Genomic DNA, 17,858 nt, shown 5'->3' with positions numbered 1-17,858 from the left:
AGACTGGCATTCATTGTTGTTATTTTGGAGACAAAATTTGGATTTATGCTCCAAGAATAATAGTTGTTTTTTAGATTGCATCAGGATTTATTAAGACTTGTACTAAGATGTTGATGCTGGAGGATGTTGTTCTTTTAGGTGGCCCTTGGACCATCTTGAGATTCAATATAAAGCCAAGAACGTCTGGACACGTAGCTACAGCTCTGAATGGAAGGTCAGTATCTCACAGTCTACTCGTGAGTGGAGTCATAAAAGTTCTGGTGTATTATTATGAAGAGGGGCAACGGGCCAGACTTTGGACATCTCTAAGCTGAAGCATTCCTTTTGAGTGGACATGACTGTAGAACGTCCCTCCACCCCTTCATCTAAGGAAACTGCAGTATACCTGCTCTTGAATGAAAAAGGTAAAGGGTGAAAATAAATCAAACCAAAGTGTAAGTTTATTCATTTCTGTTGTACAGTTTGAGGTTTTTATACTCAAGTGAACATTAACTGACTTGATTGTTTAACATGTTTCCCTTGGTGGTTATTGGGTGATTTGACCTGGCTCCAGTTAGCTTAGTTTTAAAACTGTCTCAGGGTGAGGCTGGTTTTCATCTGGATGGAACCCAGAGATAGGCTTAAGTGGCATTTGGGATCTATGGTTTTGGTTCTGACCTCAGAAACAATCCAAACTGGAACACAGTTGTGAATTTTCTACCCATGACGTTTAGCAATAGTTCAAAGAAAGAATTTCAGAGAATTGAGACATAAAACTGGTCCTGCTGAAGGTCTCCAGTTCTCACTGCTTTGTTCATCATCAAATAAGGAACTAAATCAAACAAAGGTTTGATGTGATCACTCTCTCTAAACATTCTTTGTTTCTTCTTCTCTTTTCTTCTTTCTTGGTATGAAAGCATAGCTTCTTAAGCATTAGGACGTTCACTCCAGCCATTGAAATAAACCTTTATTTTTCTCATTCATGTACAAAAATATATCTCAAAGCCCAGAGGGTTAAAGTAGGCTGACAACAGATCTTCAGATGAAGGCCTGCTAACTAACAGGAAGAATCAGAAAAACCCGCTGAGATTTTCTTACCAGCAAAAGCCTGAAGTTAAATATGACACACTCCCTACATAAGACAGTTTTAACATCCTGAAAATACCAGAAGATGGAGATCCAAAGAGGAAAATAACAGTAAGTTGGAATTGCATTACATTACAACTCCCAAAAGAGTGGAAACCTTTTCCGTTTTATTCTATTTAAAACAAAAATGGATAAAGCATGGAAAACATCCTTCTTCTTTTCCTGCATTGATCAGTGATCCTGTGCAGAGTCATGAGGGATGTTGAAGACTATTGCAGCTACAGTTCATCAGTCCAAAACACTCACTCACTGCTAAGGGACAATTTAGAGTTCCTAATCAACCTATGGAGCAAATTATTGGACTGTGGAAGGAAGCCAGAGTTTGTGTTAGTAGCCTTGTGGTAGAGTGTATGCTCTGAGATTGGAAGATTGTGGGTTCAAATCCAGAGTTGAGTCATACCAAACACTCTAAAAATTGGGACCCAATGGCTTCCTGCTTGACACTTAACGTTAAGGGGTTGGATTGGGGGGTCAAACCACCAAATGGTTCCAGAGTATGGCTGTGTTTGCAGGTCAGCGTTCCCCCAAGGGACAGGTCAAATGTGGAGAACAAATTTCACACACTTAAGCATGCTAGCAAATGGAGAAAATACAAACTAGATACAAAATTAAAACCCAAACAGCCTTTATGCTGGGAGGCAACAGTGCTAACCTTTACATCACTGTGTTAACCTGGAAGATACATTTATCTGTTTTTACACTTCTCATAACAAGACTTCCTGATCCTTAAAATTAAAATTTCCTTCTGGAAATGCTGGCCCCTCACCCCACCCCTCCCCTGCTTGGTGTCTCAGCGGATTTGTGCGGTTTCTTGGATCAGAACTTTCTGCGTGGTGCTGGTGGGGACACTGAATGAAGTGGAGGACGTGCTGGTCTGATTGCTGCCTTTAGTGTTGACAACTCTTGACCGCTCAGTCTTCCCTGCCCTCCCCCTGCCGCTGGTTGCCTCCTTCACCTTCAGAACTCCCTGGGTTCCTGACAGTTGTCCTGAGGCCAGAGTTCCTCCCTGAATGAGGCCGCTTTGGACTCCAGTCAATGAGCCCAGAGTTCCTCCCTGTATGAGGCCGCTTTGGACTCCAGTCAATGAGCCCAGAGTTCCTCCCTGAATGAGGCCGCTTTGGACTCCAGTCACTGAGCCCAGAGTTCCTCCCTGAATGAGGCCGCTTTGGACTCCAGTCATGGAGCCTGAAACCGGCGCTTCGACCACCATCATAGCCTGGGAGCCAGACAAATTTCCCATCTGCATTAGGTTGGTGTGGCTGCTGTTGTCCAACAGCATGGTGCCGGTGCCCTGGACATATCCGTTGTGCATCATTGTCTGGCCCTGAATGAGGCCGCTTTGGACTCTATTCATGGAGCCTGAAACCGGCCCTTCGACCACCATCATAGTCTGGGAGCCAGACAAATTTCCCATCTGTATCAGGTTGGTGTGGCTGCTGTTCTCCAACAGCATGGTGCCAGTGCCCTGGACATGTCCATTGTGCATCATTGTCTGGCCCTGAATGATCACTCCTGGGTTGTATCCCATCTCAGAACTGTTCAGAAGAACCATATCTTGGAGGCTGTTGGCTGGAGGCTCGGTTAGAATGAAGTTCTGAAACTGTGGCTGGACCATGTAGTGCATAGGCTGCATCATATGGGCAGCAGAATAGTAGACTGGCTGCTGCTCCTGTTGCAAAACCAGCATTTGGCTTTGGCTCTCCAACCCTGTTGCCATGGAGGTAACACCCTCGCTCACCACAGCCACGTCCTTCTTCAGCACTTGGGAATGGTTGGTTGTGTCACTGACCATTCTTCGCTCTTCTCTGATGTTGGTCAGTGGCAGACTGGGTGGAGGGGTCATGCGTTGTGTGGTCAACAATTTTGACCCAGAGACCTTAGGTGTGGATAAAGAGGGGACAGGTGGAGGACTGATTATGTCACTGACCATTCTTCGCTCTTCTCTGATGTTGGTCAGTGGCAGACTGGGTGGAGGGGTCATTCGTTGTGTGGTGAACAAGTTTGACTCAGAGACCTTAGGTGTGGATAAAGAGGGGACAGGTGGAGGACTGGACACCGCTTTGGTTTCAGACATGATCGTTTTGACTACACATATCTCAGCTAGAGTCTTGAACTTCATTCCAAGATCATCCAAAAATTGGAGGTCTTCATTCTGCTCCATGGCTTTGCAGGATCCCAGCGAACCTGCATCGGAGCCCTGCCCTTCAATGTCGTAGACCATCATGGTGTCCTTCACTACATCGGTATCATTCTTGGACGTCACCTGCCAGCAAAAGGTTTCATTAGAAAAATATGACCTCAGGAGAACAACAAGCCTACTCGGGTCCAGTCCTCCAGGCCCAGTGTCTTGCTGGTTTACCCTGCCTACCTGATTACAAATGACCTGATCTGGCATGTTGTCTAAGCAAGTAGCATAAAAGAAGCAGCACTGGGCCTTAGAGGACTGAAGCTGAACACTCCTGTCTAAAAATCTTGTTGGACCTTCTGCCTCTGCAGCCAAACTGCAGAAACAGTGTGAACTAAGTCAAAATTATCATGTGGGACTCTGATTCTGCATTTTGATTTTTAAGATATGTCTTTCTTATACACTACAATCTACCTTAGAAGATCCAATTCACCAGTTTTAATGCCTGACTGTTAAGTTTTACAACAAGTAAAAGTCTTCCTGATCCTGGTCCTTAAACTCTTCCACCCCGATGTCCCTGTCGCAGGGGTGGCCAATTACCAGAATCAAGTACCGGTATTTTAAAGAAAAAACTGAAATTACTGGATACAAGAGCAGGTAAGAACTCTTCCATTCACACGTTGCTATGAACGTTTTTGGGTCTGTTTGCAGGCTCTACGCACAAATCGCTTTCACATTTCACAACAAACCTCTTCCAACTGTAGCTAGATGTGCTTGCATCGGGTAGCAATAGTCCAGTGTGAACACCAGATGCTAAACGTATTCAAAAACCCACAACCAGCGCATTGTTGAACGCACACATGCCCGGTGTGTACAAAGTATGAAACGTAAGAAGATGTGATTTCTTCTTTAACAATGGTTGATGACATGTACCTAATTGCTTAATGCTTTCTTTCTTTGAATGGTGTAAATGGCGTATACTTATATGGTGCTTTTCTACCTACAAGGCCCAAGGTTCTTTACAGTCACAGACCCATTCACTCAGTCACGCACACATTCATGTGCTGGTGGCGGCTCCACTGCCGAACGTTGGCTACAACCTACCACCAGAGGCAAGGTGGGGTTCAGTGTCTTGCCCAAGGACACTTCTACACAAGGGCGTGCAAGGCGGGAGTCGAACCTGCAATCTTACGATCATGGGTCGACCGCCCTTCCGCAGCACCACGGCTTAAAGCGCTTAACAGTTGGTTGTCTTGCCATTCTGTCTGGTTCTCACCTCACTGTAGAAATCTCTAAAGAAGGCATCTGGAAGTACTAGGCCAGCTCCTCCACCGTATCCAAAATCTTGAACCTCTGACCCAGAGTACAGGTCACTGCCCCACTGGTTCATCCAGCCCTGTCCCTCACTGTGCATGTTTGCTGCATCTCTGTAGCCCCCCCCAAGTGTGTTACTGCCCACAAACGACTTCTGCATTTCTAAAGGTGCTGTTGTGAGGTAACCTTTGGCCGAGTCAATGTATATTTGTGCTGGTGCGTTCATCAGAGGATACACCTGAAATCGAGCAAAGATCATTAATGTTTACAAAAAGCTACTTTCAGCAAATGTGGTGAACATCAGTTAAACTCACCCCTAGGTCTTCCTGTTTTTCTGTGTGCCAATCCCTGAAGTTTCCTTTTGTATCTTCCTTCATCTGGGCAAAGAGCTCTGGATTTTTCAAAGGAGAACCACACTTGCACGACAACATTAGCAGAGGAATGACTGTGAAAAGAACGTTTAAAAAATATAAAGGTGGGAACAAACTGCAACAGTATCTGGAACGTGCAATGTGAGGAATGAGACATCATGTTACTCCTGTTAGGTTTACAGTTTAAAAACCTGAACCTGATTTCAGTTCTTGTGCATAGAAACACTTTCTCCTCTGATGACTGAAGTGCCTCTGGACCTCTGGGCCAGGAGATCAAAACTTCAGTCACAGAACTGGCTACTATTTGGGAATGTTAAATGTAATGCAATATAATCATTTTATTTATCTTTCAGCTTCTTAGATGCAGTTAAAATAATGAACAGATCTTTTGCAGATTACAGTACAAAGCTGAAATGTGAAATTTGTTTGTATCTACCACCGGCTAAGGAAGTGGCCGCAGTCTGTTTATTTTATGAGGCATTTGGTGGTTTAACTCTGAAATTCAGCCCTTGAGGTTAAGAGTCAAGCCACAAGGCACTTGGGGCATTATTAGTCTATAGGATAAACTAACTAAGGCTTACAAGTCACACTGGCTGTGTTTGAGGAAGGGGTACACTTTGCTGTTTTCTCTGACACTAACAGAAGTTCTACTCTGAAAAGATCTGAAAGATCCCATGAGCAGTGTCTGTTGAAGGAGGAGGGAAGGATTGTGTGATCTGCAAACTTACGCAGCAACATCAAAAAGCCCAGCAGCAGGAGTCCAATTCCGGCAGGTCCAAGCTTTATTTGTTTTTTTGACTGACCCTGGCTTCCATGTGCTCCGCACTCATCACCAACATCACATGTGCATGCTAGGAGTTCCACCTTCTGTGGTTCTCCACAGCTTAATCCCTGCTGGTCTGACACAACCAACTCCACTTCGTATGAACCGGCCCAAAGTTCCTCCTGAGCCCTCACAATGGCTGCAGTGTCTGCCAGGAGCAAAACATTGAAATGTTTAGTCACATATGCTGTAGGGACCGCGCTCAAACAAGATCAACTTTTCGTTCTTACGTTGATGCAGTTTTACATGCATGTCTTCGTTTTTAAAGTTTTGTTCTCACCATTGAGATGTTCCACCTTCCACTTTCCCTGGGTTTTTTCAGGGACGATCACAAAGTGAAAAGGAGGCCCATTTGGGAACGAATCTTTATCATCAGCTGTGACAATGAAGCTATTCTGGGTCATGCAGATCACTTGACTTTTGCTGGTCAGGGTGGGACAGTGGTCATTTGAATCCCCCACCTGGATGGCAATGGTACCAGTCGCTGTTTTACCAGGAATGTCTTCACAAAAAACGAAACAAAAAAAAGGCGACGTCATGAAACATTACATTTTTCGCGAGAAGACCTTTCATTTACCTGGAGACAAACCTCTTGTTCTGATGAAAATAAATCACATTTATCTTTGTATTCACCCATTTAACGGATGCTTCAGGTCTAATGCTACATTCACACCAGGCATGCGACGCATTCTTGAATGCGTGTTCAACCATGGTGTTCACACTGGCCTGTTGCTATACCAGATCTGGGCTTCTCCACCATCTTCACTTGGAAGAGAATTGGTGTGAAATGTCAAAGTGGTGCAAAACTCGCAAATCTTGCTCCATGCTTTTTCCTTCACAGCTCTATTCTGGCAAATCAAAGGCTTGGTGTCATATAATTCCAGCCAGGCACAAACCACAATTATGAATTTCTTCTCCATGGCCGACACTTCTGTGAATTAAAAGAGACTCCATCTATACGTCACTACCAGTCATACAAGTCATTCAGTGGCCACGTGTTTTGTATGTAAGTTTGAAAATCCGTTGGAATTACAATAATTGCATAAACGGTTGAAAAGTTACGGTAATTCAAAGACAGTCAACACTGGAGCTACAGCTCTGTTGTTAAAGGTTTAAATCTATTTGGGATAAGGTCCATCTTCTCAAGTCCAGCCAATAGAAAAGATCAGAAGAAATCAGCAGTCACAAAAAAAAGACTAAGAGGTTGGGCATTTAGTGTTTGGTTGATGCTGTTGGATTCATGATCAAGGCTTAATTTGTTCTGTGTACCCAACTTTAGGCTTTACTTCTACTGCTGGAAAAACTATCCAATCTGAATCAATGCACACTTGTATGGTTGATACTGACTTTTCTCATAAACTTAAAAACGTACCTTCTGAAATGCATAGTATGTTGGCATAATAAGTCCCATTAATAATGTACGGAGATTCCCGGTCAGGCATTTTGTTCAGAGTGATCTCAGCTGTGTCTGGGTCAATGCTTAGCCAGTTGCCTGGGTCTGGGCCCTTTAAATACCTGGACAGGTAACAAAAGGTTTCAGGACGACAGGGTTGATATCACCAGATTAATCTAGATTTTGGAGAATCCTTACATTACCTGACATTCTTGGCAGGTTTCCCGGTGTCCTTATCTATAGCAGTGTAAGTGGTGATAGGTCTTTTCAAGCTGATATCAGATCCTTCTGAGATTGGGACACTTTTGACTTGAGGGTCAAAACTTGGTCCCTCTGGCTTGTTCTTAACATTGATTGTGATGGGATAACTGGTATATTTATATCCCGAACTGCTGCCACTTCCACTGATACCGGTGGAGCCACCAGAGGCTCCGCCGGGACCAGTGGCTCCGCCGAGACCGGTGGCTCCGCCGGGACCGGTGGCTCCGCCGGGACCGGTGGCTCCACTGGCACCATTGGCACCACTGGCTCCACTGGCACCGCTGGCACCACTGGCACCGCTGGCACCACTGGCACCGCTGGCACCACCAGGTTGACCTCCAAAATTCACACCTACTCCATTACTGGCCGTAGATGGATCAAAAGGTGGAGCCTTGTTTTTCACTATGATACCAAGGTCGAGGCTCTTCACATCTTCATAGTCCACTGGCTGGCAAATGATGTACAACAACAAAAGGAACACAAGTGTTAGTTATATATTCTTAAATCTAAACTCACAAATGTCATTCATTCTTCTTTGAAATACTCAGTGATGCTAGTTATCAATGTTTACGTTGTATTTTGTTACAATTATCATTTTTATTCTGATAATTAGAAATTTTATGATGTTCCACTACTTTCTTCCTTAGTATTACTCCTGTTGCTCTATATTTTTGTAGTAGTTGTTTTCACGAGCTATGTTAACCAATTTTGCTGTCATGAGTTCAGTTGTTGCACAACAACCAGTGCTTTCTCTGCAGGTTTCTATGCATTGGTTTAAGTTTAAACCAGAAAGCCACATGGGAAAAAAAGAACTGCAGTGTTGCTTTGTTACACAGTCACAGTCCTCATGACTGTCAACTACCACACCACGCATTTATACGCAAACTGTACCTTTTCCAGCATTAGGATGCCCTCGTTGGTTTTCGGGTCGGTCATTATGCTGAAATATCCGGCCTCATTGCCTTTCACGATTTCATACACAGCCTCCCAGTTCTCTGTGCCTTCCAAATCCTGATCGAGTGCTTTGAACCTCATAACCTCCACTTGATGTGTGTTCTCCTCAATGCTTCCATCATACTGAAACAAAACACATGGTTTGAGAAAAGCTCTGAACTGGAACATCTTGATGAGCTCTTCATATGTGAGAAACATTTGAACATCTGAAATCTGTTCCAGAGACTTGAGGTACTAAGGGCGGACTTCATCCACCCCCAGAGTCTTAGTTTGTTGACTTACTTAGTGACTAACTAAATAATCATCCCCCTATCAATCTAGGTGCCTGTGTCATTGCAAAACATGGGCATTGAAGTCCCCCAGTTTGGGCACTTTCCAGTACCCCTCTGAGGGACACTTAGAAGCCAGGTTTTCCACACTGCTGTCCGGCCCATAGGCCAAAACCACAGTCAGAGACCTGTCTCCCACCCAAAGGCGATGGGACATGACCCTCTTGTCCTCTAGGGTGAACTCCAACACTTGGCAGCTGAGCTGGGTGCTCACGAGTAGGCTTACACCGGGCGCTTGCCTCTCACCATGTGCAACTCCGGAAGGGTAGAGAGTCCAACCCCTCTTGAAGGACTGAGTTTCAGAGCCCAGGCTATGCGTGGAGGTGAGTTCGACTATAGTTAAGCGGTACTTCTCAACCTCCTGCACAAGCTGGCACAAGGCTCCTTCCTTCCCAGAGAGGTGACATTCCACGTCCCAAAAGCCAAGTTCCATGGCCGGAGTTTGGCCTGCCGAGGCACCCGCCCTCGACTGCCACCCAAACCAAATTGTCCGGCCCCTTTTGAGGTCTCCTAAAGATGGTGGGCCCACGGGAGAATGATCCCACATCGTTATTTTAGAGCTGGACCTGACCGGGGCCTGTGGGAAGAGCCCCAGTCACCAGGTGCACGCTTGCAAGCCCCAACCCCAAGCCTGGCTCCAGAGTGGGGCTCCGGTGATGCCAATGCGGGCAACGTACAGAATTTTTAGATGTGCTTCTCGTAAAGAGGATTCTGATTCTGGTCTATGTCTGGCTCTTCACCCAGGATGCCATGGGACACCCTACCAGGGGCAAAAGCCACAGGGAGCTTAACTTCTGAAATAACTCGAGCTCTTAAACTCCTCCACCGCGTTAAGGTGGCGGTTCAGGGAGGGGAAAATCAATTGTGTTTTTTATTTCAGTTCTTTAAATTCGTACATTATTTCTCTTAAATGTTTTTTTTTTAATTATGCGTTTTTTGTGATTTATTGCACTTGGGTTGTGAAAAATGCTGTATAAATCCAGTTTGATTGATGAGGTTTGTCGTGAGAGGAAAGCTACCTGCTGTTTCTCAAGAATTGGAGGGTTGTCGTTCACATCTAGGACATTGATGGTGACAGTGCCTGTTGCTGTCCTCCCTCCAATGGCTCCGTCCAGGTCTTTAGCTTCAACTGTCAGAGTGTACTGCGCACATGACTGGATGAAGACATATCAAAACCAAAGCTGTTCAGTTTCTTAAATAAAAAAACCATTTTTAACACTGTTACAAATGCTTTTGTCACATTTCATCTATAAACTGTAATGTCATTGAGCTTCATGTAAGTAATTGGTACATTTCCTCCTTTGCCTGTGTTCACCACCTTGGAAACACAAATATCTTCTAAGCCTGACTGTGATGCAGGTGATTTGCTGCTGGGAAAACAGTAGCCCTTGAAGACCAGGGTTGGCATTACTGGTGCAAGGTCGTTTTAGTATCTTTGATGGCACAGACGCAGCATCTATTTTGTTTACAGTCTACGTATACCATTGGTCTGTCTATGAAAAAACTAGGTGTGAGTAAAAACAAAAGATTAACCACAATATGCCCATGTTGTCCGTCTTTCCTTTGCGCACTAACAGAACCAGCTCATGAGCCAGTCCAACATGAGAAATTATTCATAGTGATCTGACTAAACCAGTGTTTAGCAGCAAGTTAGAATCATGAGGTTGGAAAGGTTCGTACTTCTCTGTCCAGGGAAGAGTTTTTCACTGTGATTACTCCTTTCTTACTAATTCTGAACATGTCATGTGATGGATTCTGACTGATTAAGGTGTAGGCAAGTTTAGAATTTAGATTGCCATATTCGTCTGCATCGGTTGCATTCAGTTCCATAACAATTGTTCCTGAAAAACATAAAATAAAACAGAAATTAGTCTACATGCTACTTGTTGAATGATGCTACATGTATTTTAAGAAAATATATAAGGCGTCGCTTTTATTCTAACAGAAAATGCAAACCAAAAAGGTTCAAACTTGAAGTACATAACCATGACTTATCAAAGAACTTTGATTCTATGAAATATTCTGTGAAATTTTAGAATACAGACCTTTAGGACTGAGCTCATACACGCCAACAGGTGACATATCTGGAAAGACTGGGTCGTTGTCATTTTCATCCTCAACTTTGATTCTTAAGTCGATTGGTTTCTCTGCTTCTGTGCCATCCTCATATTTGGCAACACCTTTCAGCTAAGAAAAATTATAGTGTTTTGTTGGATTTCTGATGGTTGCAATACAGGTTAGTAATATGGTTCTTCTGGGAATAGATAAAAGATAGAGAAACTCACAACATATGTGTCTATTTCCTCCCTGTCGAGGACTTTGGTCACACTAACATCTCCGGTATTGTGGTTGACCACAAACACGTTGAAGGGTCTCTGGTTTGCACCAGGACCCTCCAAGAAGTACTCGACATTACTGCCCTGTTGGTAATCGGAGCGAATCTGGAGCAGAAGGAGATTTAATGGTCACATGGCTCAAGGAAAGAAACAGCAGAAGTTAATGAGAGCAGACAGATCATTTTTGCTACAGTGGGTCATTGGGACCTGTTCTCAGGCTGAGCACACGTGCACAGACTGTGGTTCTGTCTTATAGTCAAGGTAGTCGCTGACACTCACCTTGGCAATGGAAAGTTCTTTAGTGTAGTCTTTATTTTCCTTTAAGGGTTTTGGAGGAAGAATCCATTCTCTTCTTTTTCTGACCAGATTCTCACCGGACGTTTGTCTGACCACGATCGCAACCTGTAGCTGGAACACAGTAACATAACATTCGAATAATCCACATGCATATTTATTTATGTCTAATAGGCCAGCACAATAAATCGCAAATTTATCGTTATCGCAATTTCAAGCTGTGCAGTGTGTATATCGCAAAAGTCAGCGAAAATCGCAAAAAATTGTAAACCTTAAATGTGCTAAAACAATCTTATGGCAACTTGAACTATTTAATGAATTGAATAAATCCCTTTATGGATTCGGCCAATCAGATGGAGCCCTTCATGTTGTTGACCAATCGGATGGAGCTTTTGTTAGATGTTGCCCTAATTAGACGAAGGTCATTTGGAGAATAATATAAGGTATTTTCACTCTTATTTAAATTAAACATTTGCAGTGAAATTGAAATGTTTTTGTTGTTTTTGCTGTTTGTTCATTTATCGCAAGTTATATCATCATTGCAATATTGATCACTGATATCGCATTTCGCAAGTTATCCTCATATCGTGCAGCCCTAATGTAGAATATTAAACAGTCTTCTATGTGCTGAGCTTGAACAAAATCAAACACATAAAAACAAGGTTTAAAGGCAGTAGAAAAAGATCCGAAATAAAAAACAATGAACATAGAATTTCATTGAAAAACATTATAAAACATATTTCTCAGAAAAAAACAAAAAAACATAAGATTGTTTCAGCACATTTAATGTAACCATTCACTGTAATTTTCGGCGACTTTTGCGATATGCACATAGCACAGCTTGATATTGTGATAACGATAAATTTGCGATTTATTGTGCAGGCCTAGTCTGAGTTAATATTTCTATGGCTCTATGCGACTCTTGCCAATCAGAGGTAAGCTTGTTGGAGTCCACAGCCCTAACACTTGAAAGCGGGCTACACAAAATCTGTCAATGAATCGTTTTAAACGTTTGACGTAAGACCACCTGCTTGAGGCACCTGATTGCTCAGTTTCTAACTTGAATAACTTACAATGAAGAAAACTTAACATTAAAAAAATTGAACTATCAAGAACATGTTAAAAAATGTAGCAGAGCAAGAATGGTTATCCTGACCAATAGAGTGACTGATTAATAGCTGTTTATTTCTTTTTAGGAGTCTATGGGATTTTTGGCTTCTTAGAACAAGCGGGTACTTCCTGTTTGGAATGCCAGGGTGAGGGATCACTCAGTCCAGTCAATGCTTAAGATTTAGAAAGCAATTATACTAAATGACATTTCAAAAGAGATGGAGAAACATCTGAGCACAGTTGCTTCAAACAGGAAAACAGATCAGGGCATTGTGCGCTTCCACAGCAACCACACAGGGGGGCGCTCTCGTTCCTTTTGAGTTAATCACTTGGATAAGCACTTAAACCTGAATACAAAGTTTTTTGCTTTCTCCTGTGATCTTTAAATACCACCACAAATATTTTTAAGTTGTTATCAGTGTGAAAATTTGCACTTAGCACTAACAAAGTCTGACAAACCGAAATGACTTAACTGCAGCCCCTCCAGCTTTCATTCAGCCTTCAAGGAAAAAAGGGTCCGGACACACTTTTCATGTAAACTGCTCTGTCAAAGAACCTGAACAACATACAGAACAGTTTAAAGCTAGAACAGGATTAAAGCAAAAGAAATGATCTGTTGTGCAAATCTGAATCTGTTTGTCAACTGCTCTTGGAGGAAAACGTTGTTGGATAATAATTACCCCATTATAACCAGTTTATCCACTCAAACGTGCACACGTTAACGTGCACGTATCTGCTTCAACCTGAACTCGGGGTTGAAGCAGGGGCTTTGGTTTTATGAGCCAAAACCAGGATTTCAGAAAACTATCAAGTTTTCCTTTGTTTTCTTAGGTCTTTAAACTAAAGGCTTTCACATCAAAACAATTATATATAACTGTATAAAAATATAATTTACAATGTCAGAAATAGTAAAATAAATCAATAAATAAATAATCCAGCTATAATTGGCACAATCATCATGATGAGACCATCTGTTCCTTAAGGTTCTCGATCAAACCACACACGTGCTTCTTCTTCACTCCGTTGGAGCTTGTATCATGTTTTCCTCATTCAAAAAAAAAACCTCACAGCTGAGGTTGAAACTTTTTCATTTTTATAAACTTAAAAGCATCTTGAATATGTTTTCTGAAGCAAAAGTTATTTTATCTGGTTCCTATTTTGTTGCACCCTCATCAAAGGCTTTAGAAGAACCTTAATTCTTTTTTTTTTTCAGTTGTTTTTTTTTAAAATAATTTTGACACAAAAACAACTTAAGAATTTATGAAGCCTACCAAAACCAGGAGCCGAACCTGGAGTACAGGGTGTTTGGATCAGAATCATTCACTGACAGAATTTGCGCTCGAATTTGAACAGTCGCGGTCACTGAATAAACGCCAATAATCTTGAGCACAGAACGGCTCATTTGTTTTGCATGTGCGGGATTTCTAATCCCCAGTTTAACTTGTTATTTATCCAGTGTTCATCATCCTCAAACGCGCGCGCTGTCCTCCTCTGTGCACGTGCCCTTAATTTTATTCCCGTTTTTTCCAATAAAGCAGCTGAGTTCTGAGGCTGCCTGGAACCAGAGGATCGGTTCTGGCCCCTGACCTCCCATGGCTCGCGCTCCCGCTTGAGGCTCCGCGCGCGGAGCGCAGTGAACGCCGCGAGCCCTCTCGAAGAAAACTAAGTTTGAACTCACCAAGACCAGAACCACGAGCGCAGACGGAAAGAGCCGAACCATGTTTGAATAAAGCTCCGGGATCAGCAGCTGTAGAATCCCACACCTGAGACACACCTTTAAGCCAGGTACTTCCGGTCCCAGCTTATATACAGTTTACCTTCCCATGACGTCACGTCAGAACCAAACTGAAGCTGCTCCCACTCCCCCACTGGAAGACGTGAAGACAAATTGATCCTGCCTCTTTAATATGTTTCCCTGGCAACCATGTAAAGTGCAGCTCTACACAAAGGAGGCACGGAGAAGTTGCTCCATCCAAACATGGAAGGTGTTTGTGAAGAGCCTCAGGTCGACCTCGGGTGACACCTTCACAAACCTCTCAGAGGCTAGGATCATCTTTATCCCTCAGAGATGGATCTACATGTAATAGAATGGTTACAGTAGAACAGGGGTGGGATCATATAAGTTTGCTTCCTTCCTCTCCCTTTCAAGCAATATTTAATTTTATGTCTAATTATCCTTAATTTTATATGTCATTGTATGAATGTATAACTGATGATTGTTATGTTTTTGTGTATTATTCTGATTTGATTGCTTGAAATAAACCATTTCAAATAAAATCAAAACATGTCTCATGTTTCACCATGAGGGTGTGGGAGGGACCAACCAAAGCACACTCTTGTTTTTGGTAAAGAAACAAAGATGTCTGCAAGTGTTCATGAGACAGAGATGCTGTTTGTCAACCATGAGCTCCATGAAGGTCATTCTTCTGGTTCAGACGTCACTTCAGAGAAAGTTCTCTGAGAGAAAGCTGACCAAAGCAAACCTCAGAGATTCTCTTCATGCTGGCACAAATATGAAATCATTCTCTTGGTCTCCAACACAGAAGTAAATGTGGTCAGAACACAAAAATGGAACCTCTCCTGTCAGGTTCTGTTGAGTCTCAGCTGCTTCTGTCTGTGGGCCATTTCCAGAGTGTTTACAGGGTCATCTTCTGCTTCATGCAGAGAAGTGTGTGATCCTGAGATGGACAGGTCACCTTAGCAGGTGAGTCTCTCGCCTGACATAAACCCCAGCAGATCCCTGCAGTCCTAGCAGGAAGGACTGTTGTTGGCTGCCAGCATAAAAGCTTCAAATGGGTTCTGGGTCTGAATCCGAGCTTTACCTCAGACGTGTCCAAACACAAACACGCAGGAACGTGAAAGCAATCAACATCATGCAAGTCATTTAGTCGCTTCACTCAAGGAGCTCCAATTATCCTGTGAGTCTTTGCACATCTCCAGCTCAGACTTTGGACAACCACTCATTTATGGAATGAGGGTGGAAACAGTTGCGTAAAAAGCAAAATCTTTTACTTTTAGTTTCAAAGAGCTGTGTCAAAATGAAAGTAGTGTTTAAATGATTGAGGTTTAAGCACTTCCTCTTCTCCAAAACAACGGATAGGCCAATTACAAGAAAAGATTTACCTCACCTGAGAGATCAGATCTTCCAACAGCTGCTATGTGTTCAGGGCTGTAAAATGTGGTTCTGACAGACATGCAACACAAAGGCTTTGAAATCTAAAAAAAAGAAGAAGACGAAAAAACAAACAAACACAACCATATTGTACCAGTTTACTTCTAAACCATAACCATTAAAAGCTTACATGTTTTTGCTGTTAAAAGGCAATGCCATAACAGTATTACTCTTTTTAAATGGTAATGGGTTACTAGATTTTCTAAACAAATTGTGTCCTTGGTCTTTGTTCCTTTTTTGTGTGTGATGAGCCGAGGGTGTGGACAACATCTTTGTGACAGTGTTTCTTTGTTTATCTTATATGTCAGGAGTGAGACCTGACTGGCACCTCAGGAAAAGTCCTCCACAAACTGTCACAAAATGTATTAAAGAAAAAATTCACAGCTATATTTATAAAATAAAATCTGTTTTTCTCTTTTCCATCAATAACACCACAAGGACTTCCTGCTTTGAGCAATTATATTTTGGGCGGTTAGTCAGTTGTATTACACAAGTCATTGAAGGGGATTCGTCACGCTTTACACTACTGCAAAAGGAAATGTTACTGCAATATATTACCTTTGAATCAAGTTACTTTTGACAATTAAAAGCAGATCAAAACATACTAAGAACAAAATGAAACATTTTTTGCAGATGACACAATTGTTTCTGGTACAAATTAAAATTAGCATCAGACCCTATTTATACTGCAGAAACAATAACACTGTTGTGTTAATTCAGGAAAAAAAGGTTTTCAAAATGAGACTCATAAGATTCTTCTCAGCTGAAGAAGAGTACAGAGAAGAAACTTAAGGAACTCAACTAAAGCTGACTTTTATTCCACATATAAAACAGTTTAAAACTGTTTTTTATCATCTTAGAAATCTGGCTAGGGTTCTCCCACTACTCTCTCTTGCTAATTTGGAGATGCTAATGCATGCTTTTATCATGAGTAAAATTGATTATTATAACGCTCTGCTGGCTGGTTTTTCCAAAAACCAACATTAGGAACCTTCAGCTTCTTCAAAATTAAGCTGTAGAAGTTCTTAGAAAAAAACCAGGAGGCGGGCTCACGTCACCCCAATTTTAAAATCCCTGCATTGCCTCCCCACATGCTTCAGGATTGATTTTAAGATACTTTTAACAGTTTTTAAATGTCTTAACCCTTGTGCTATCTTAGATGACCCCCCCCCCCCCCCCACATTGACATGTTCTCCCTACCATGACAAAGGTGGATAAAGGTGGAAAGATTTCATGTAATCCATGGACACCAGTGAAGATCACAAATCATTAAAGAAAAAAGGTTCTGAGCACTGTCTAGTGGGTCTAGATGACCCAACTCCCAATGGTAAAGTGCCTAGGATAGCACAAGGGTTACCGGTCTTGCACCTTCTTATCCATCAGATCTTTTAGTCAAACATGAACCCTCCTGGACCCTGAGATCCTCTGGCACTGGTCTTCTAACCATTCCGACTGTAAAAACCAAAACCTACGGAGAAGCATCTTTTCAACACTATGGACCCCGTTTATGGAACAGTCTGCCAGAGGACCTTATTTATTTATTTATTTATTTATTTATTTATTTATTTGTTTATTTATTTATTTATTTGTTTGTTTGTTTGTTTATATTTTATCTATTATTTATCCATTTTATCTTGTTTTATAAACTTACACTAGATTTTTAATGTGTTATTTCAATTTTAATTGACCTTATTTCAATGTTTTATTGGTTACTGCTTTTATCAATCTGTTTACTTTTTCATTCTCATTTTTATTCCCGGTGCTTCCTCAGTTGGGTCCTCTCCCTCTGGGTTGACTGCTGTTCAGCCACTGCGGTTCTGGATGGGACACTGCATCACTGCTTAGCTGTGGTGGAGCGGTCCCCGCCTGTGATGCTGCATTTGGCTGGTCATGCAGCGGTTCACAGAGAGGGAGGTTCCAATTAGTAGCGTTTCCAACATCTTGTTTTTGTTTTCAGCCTATTTCTCATTGTCTTTTCCCATCAGTTATGGGGGTGGGAGGTGTGAAAGAAGTGGGGGGTTGTGTGTAGGTACGGGGAGGGGGTCCCTATTTTTAAATTTTTTATTTTTGTGCTTGTTTATTTTAATTTTCATACTTGTTTTTATATTATTCATTTTGTTTTGTTTTAATGTAAAGCACTTTGTGTTATACTTTTATATGAGAAGTGCTTTATAAATAAAGTTTTATTTGATTTGATAAATAAATGTGGGACCAGTTTATCAACACTGACAGATGCCTCTGGAGTCCCAAA

At 42.1% G+C, this 17,858-nt stretch overlaps 1 protein-coding gene across 2 annotated transcripts; it reads right to left on the bottom strand.

Moving 5' to 3' along the window:
- Positions 1-931: 931 nt before the first annotated feature.
- On the bottom strand, positions 932-14,253 carry LOC101156641 (desmoglein-2.1). 2 transcript variants are annotated; one of them, XM_078946501.1, is made up of 15 exons: positions 14,114-14,228; positions 12,909-12,991; positions 11,311-11,439; positions 10,981-11,136; positions 10,741-10,882; positions 10,376-10,536; positions 9,715-9,849; positions 8,304-8,489; positions 7,355-7,860; positions 7,131-7,273; positions 6,039-6,260; positions 5,664-5,906; positions 4,879-5,009; positions 4,527-4,802; positions 932-3,388 (listed from the first exon to the last, which is right to left on the bottom strand). In XM_078946501.1, the coding sequence occupies exons 2-15, from the start codon at positions 12,927-12,929 to the stop codon at positions 1,916-1,918; spliced, it is 3,924 nt and encodes a 1,307-aa protein (XP_078802627.1). In that variant the 5' UTR covers positions 12,930-12,991; positions 14,114-14,228; the 3' UTR covers positions 932-1,915. The 2 variants fall into 2 exon arrangements, with proteins under 2 accessions (XP_078802627.1, XP_004067850.1); XM_004067802.5 differs by lacking the exon at positions 12,909-12,991 and having other exon boundaries at positions 14,114-14,253.
- Between the last annotated feature and the right edge of the window lie 3,605 nt (positions 14,254-17,858).

This window comes from Oryzias latipes, chromosome 4 (genome assembly GCF_053564925.1).
Source record: "Oryzias latipes strain Hd-rR chromosome 4, Olatipes_Hd-rR_3.1".
Classification (NCBI taxonomy): Eukaryota; Metazoa; Chordata; class Actinopteri; order Beloniformes; family Adrianichthyidae; genus Oryzias; species Oryzias latipes.
Note: the sequence above shows the minus strand (reverse complement) of the source record. Positions and strands in the feature narration are given on the sequence as shown.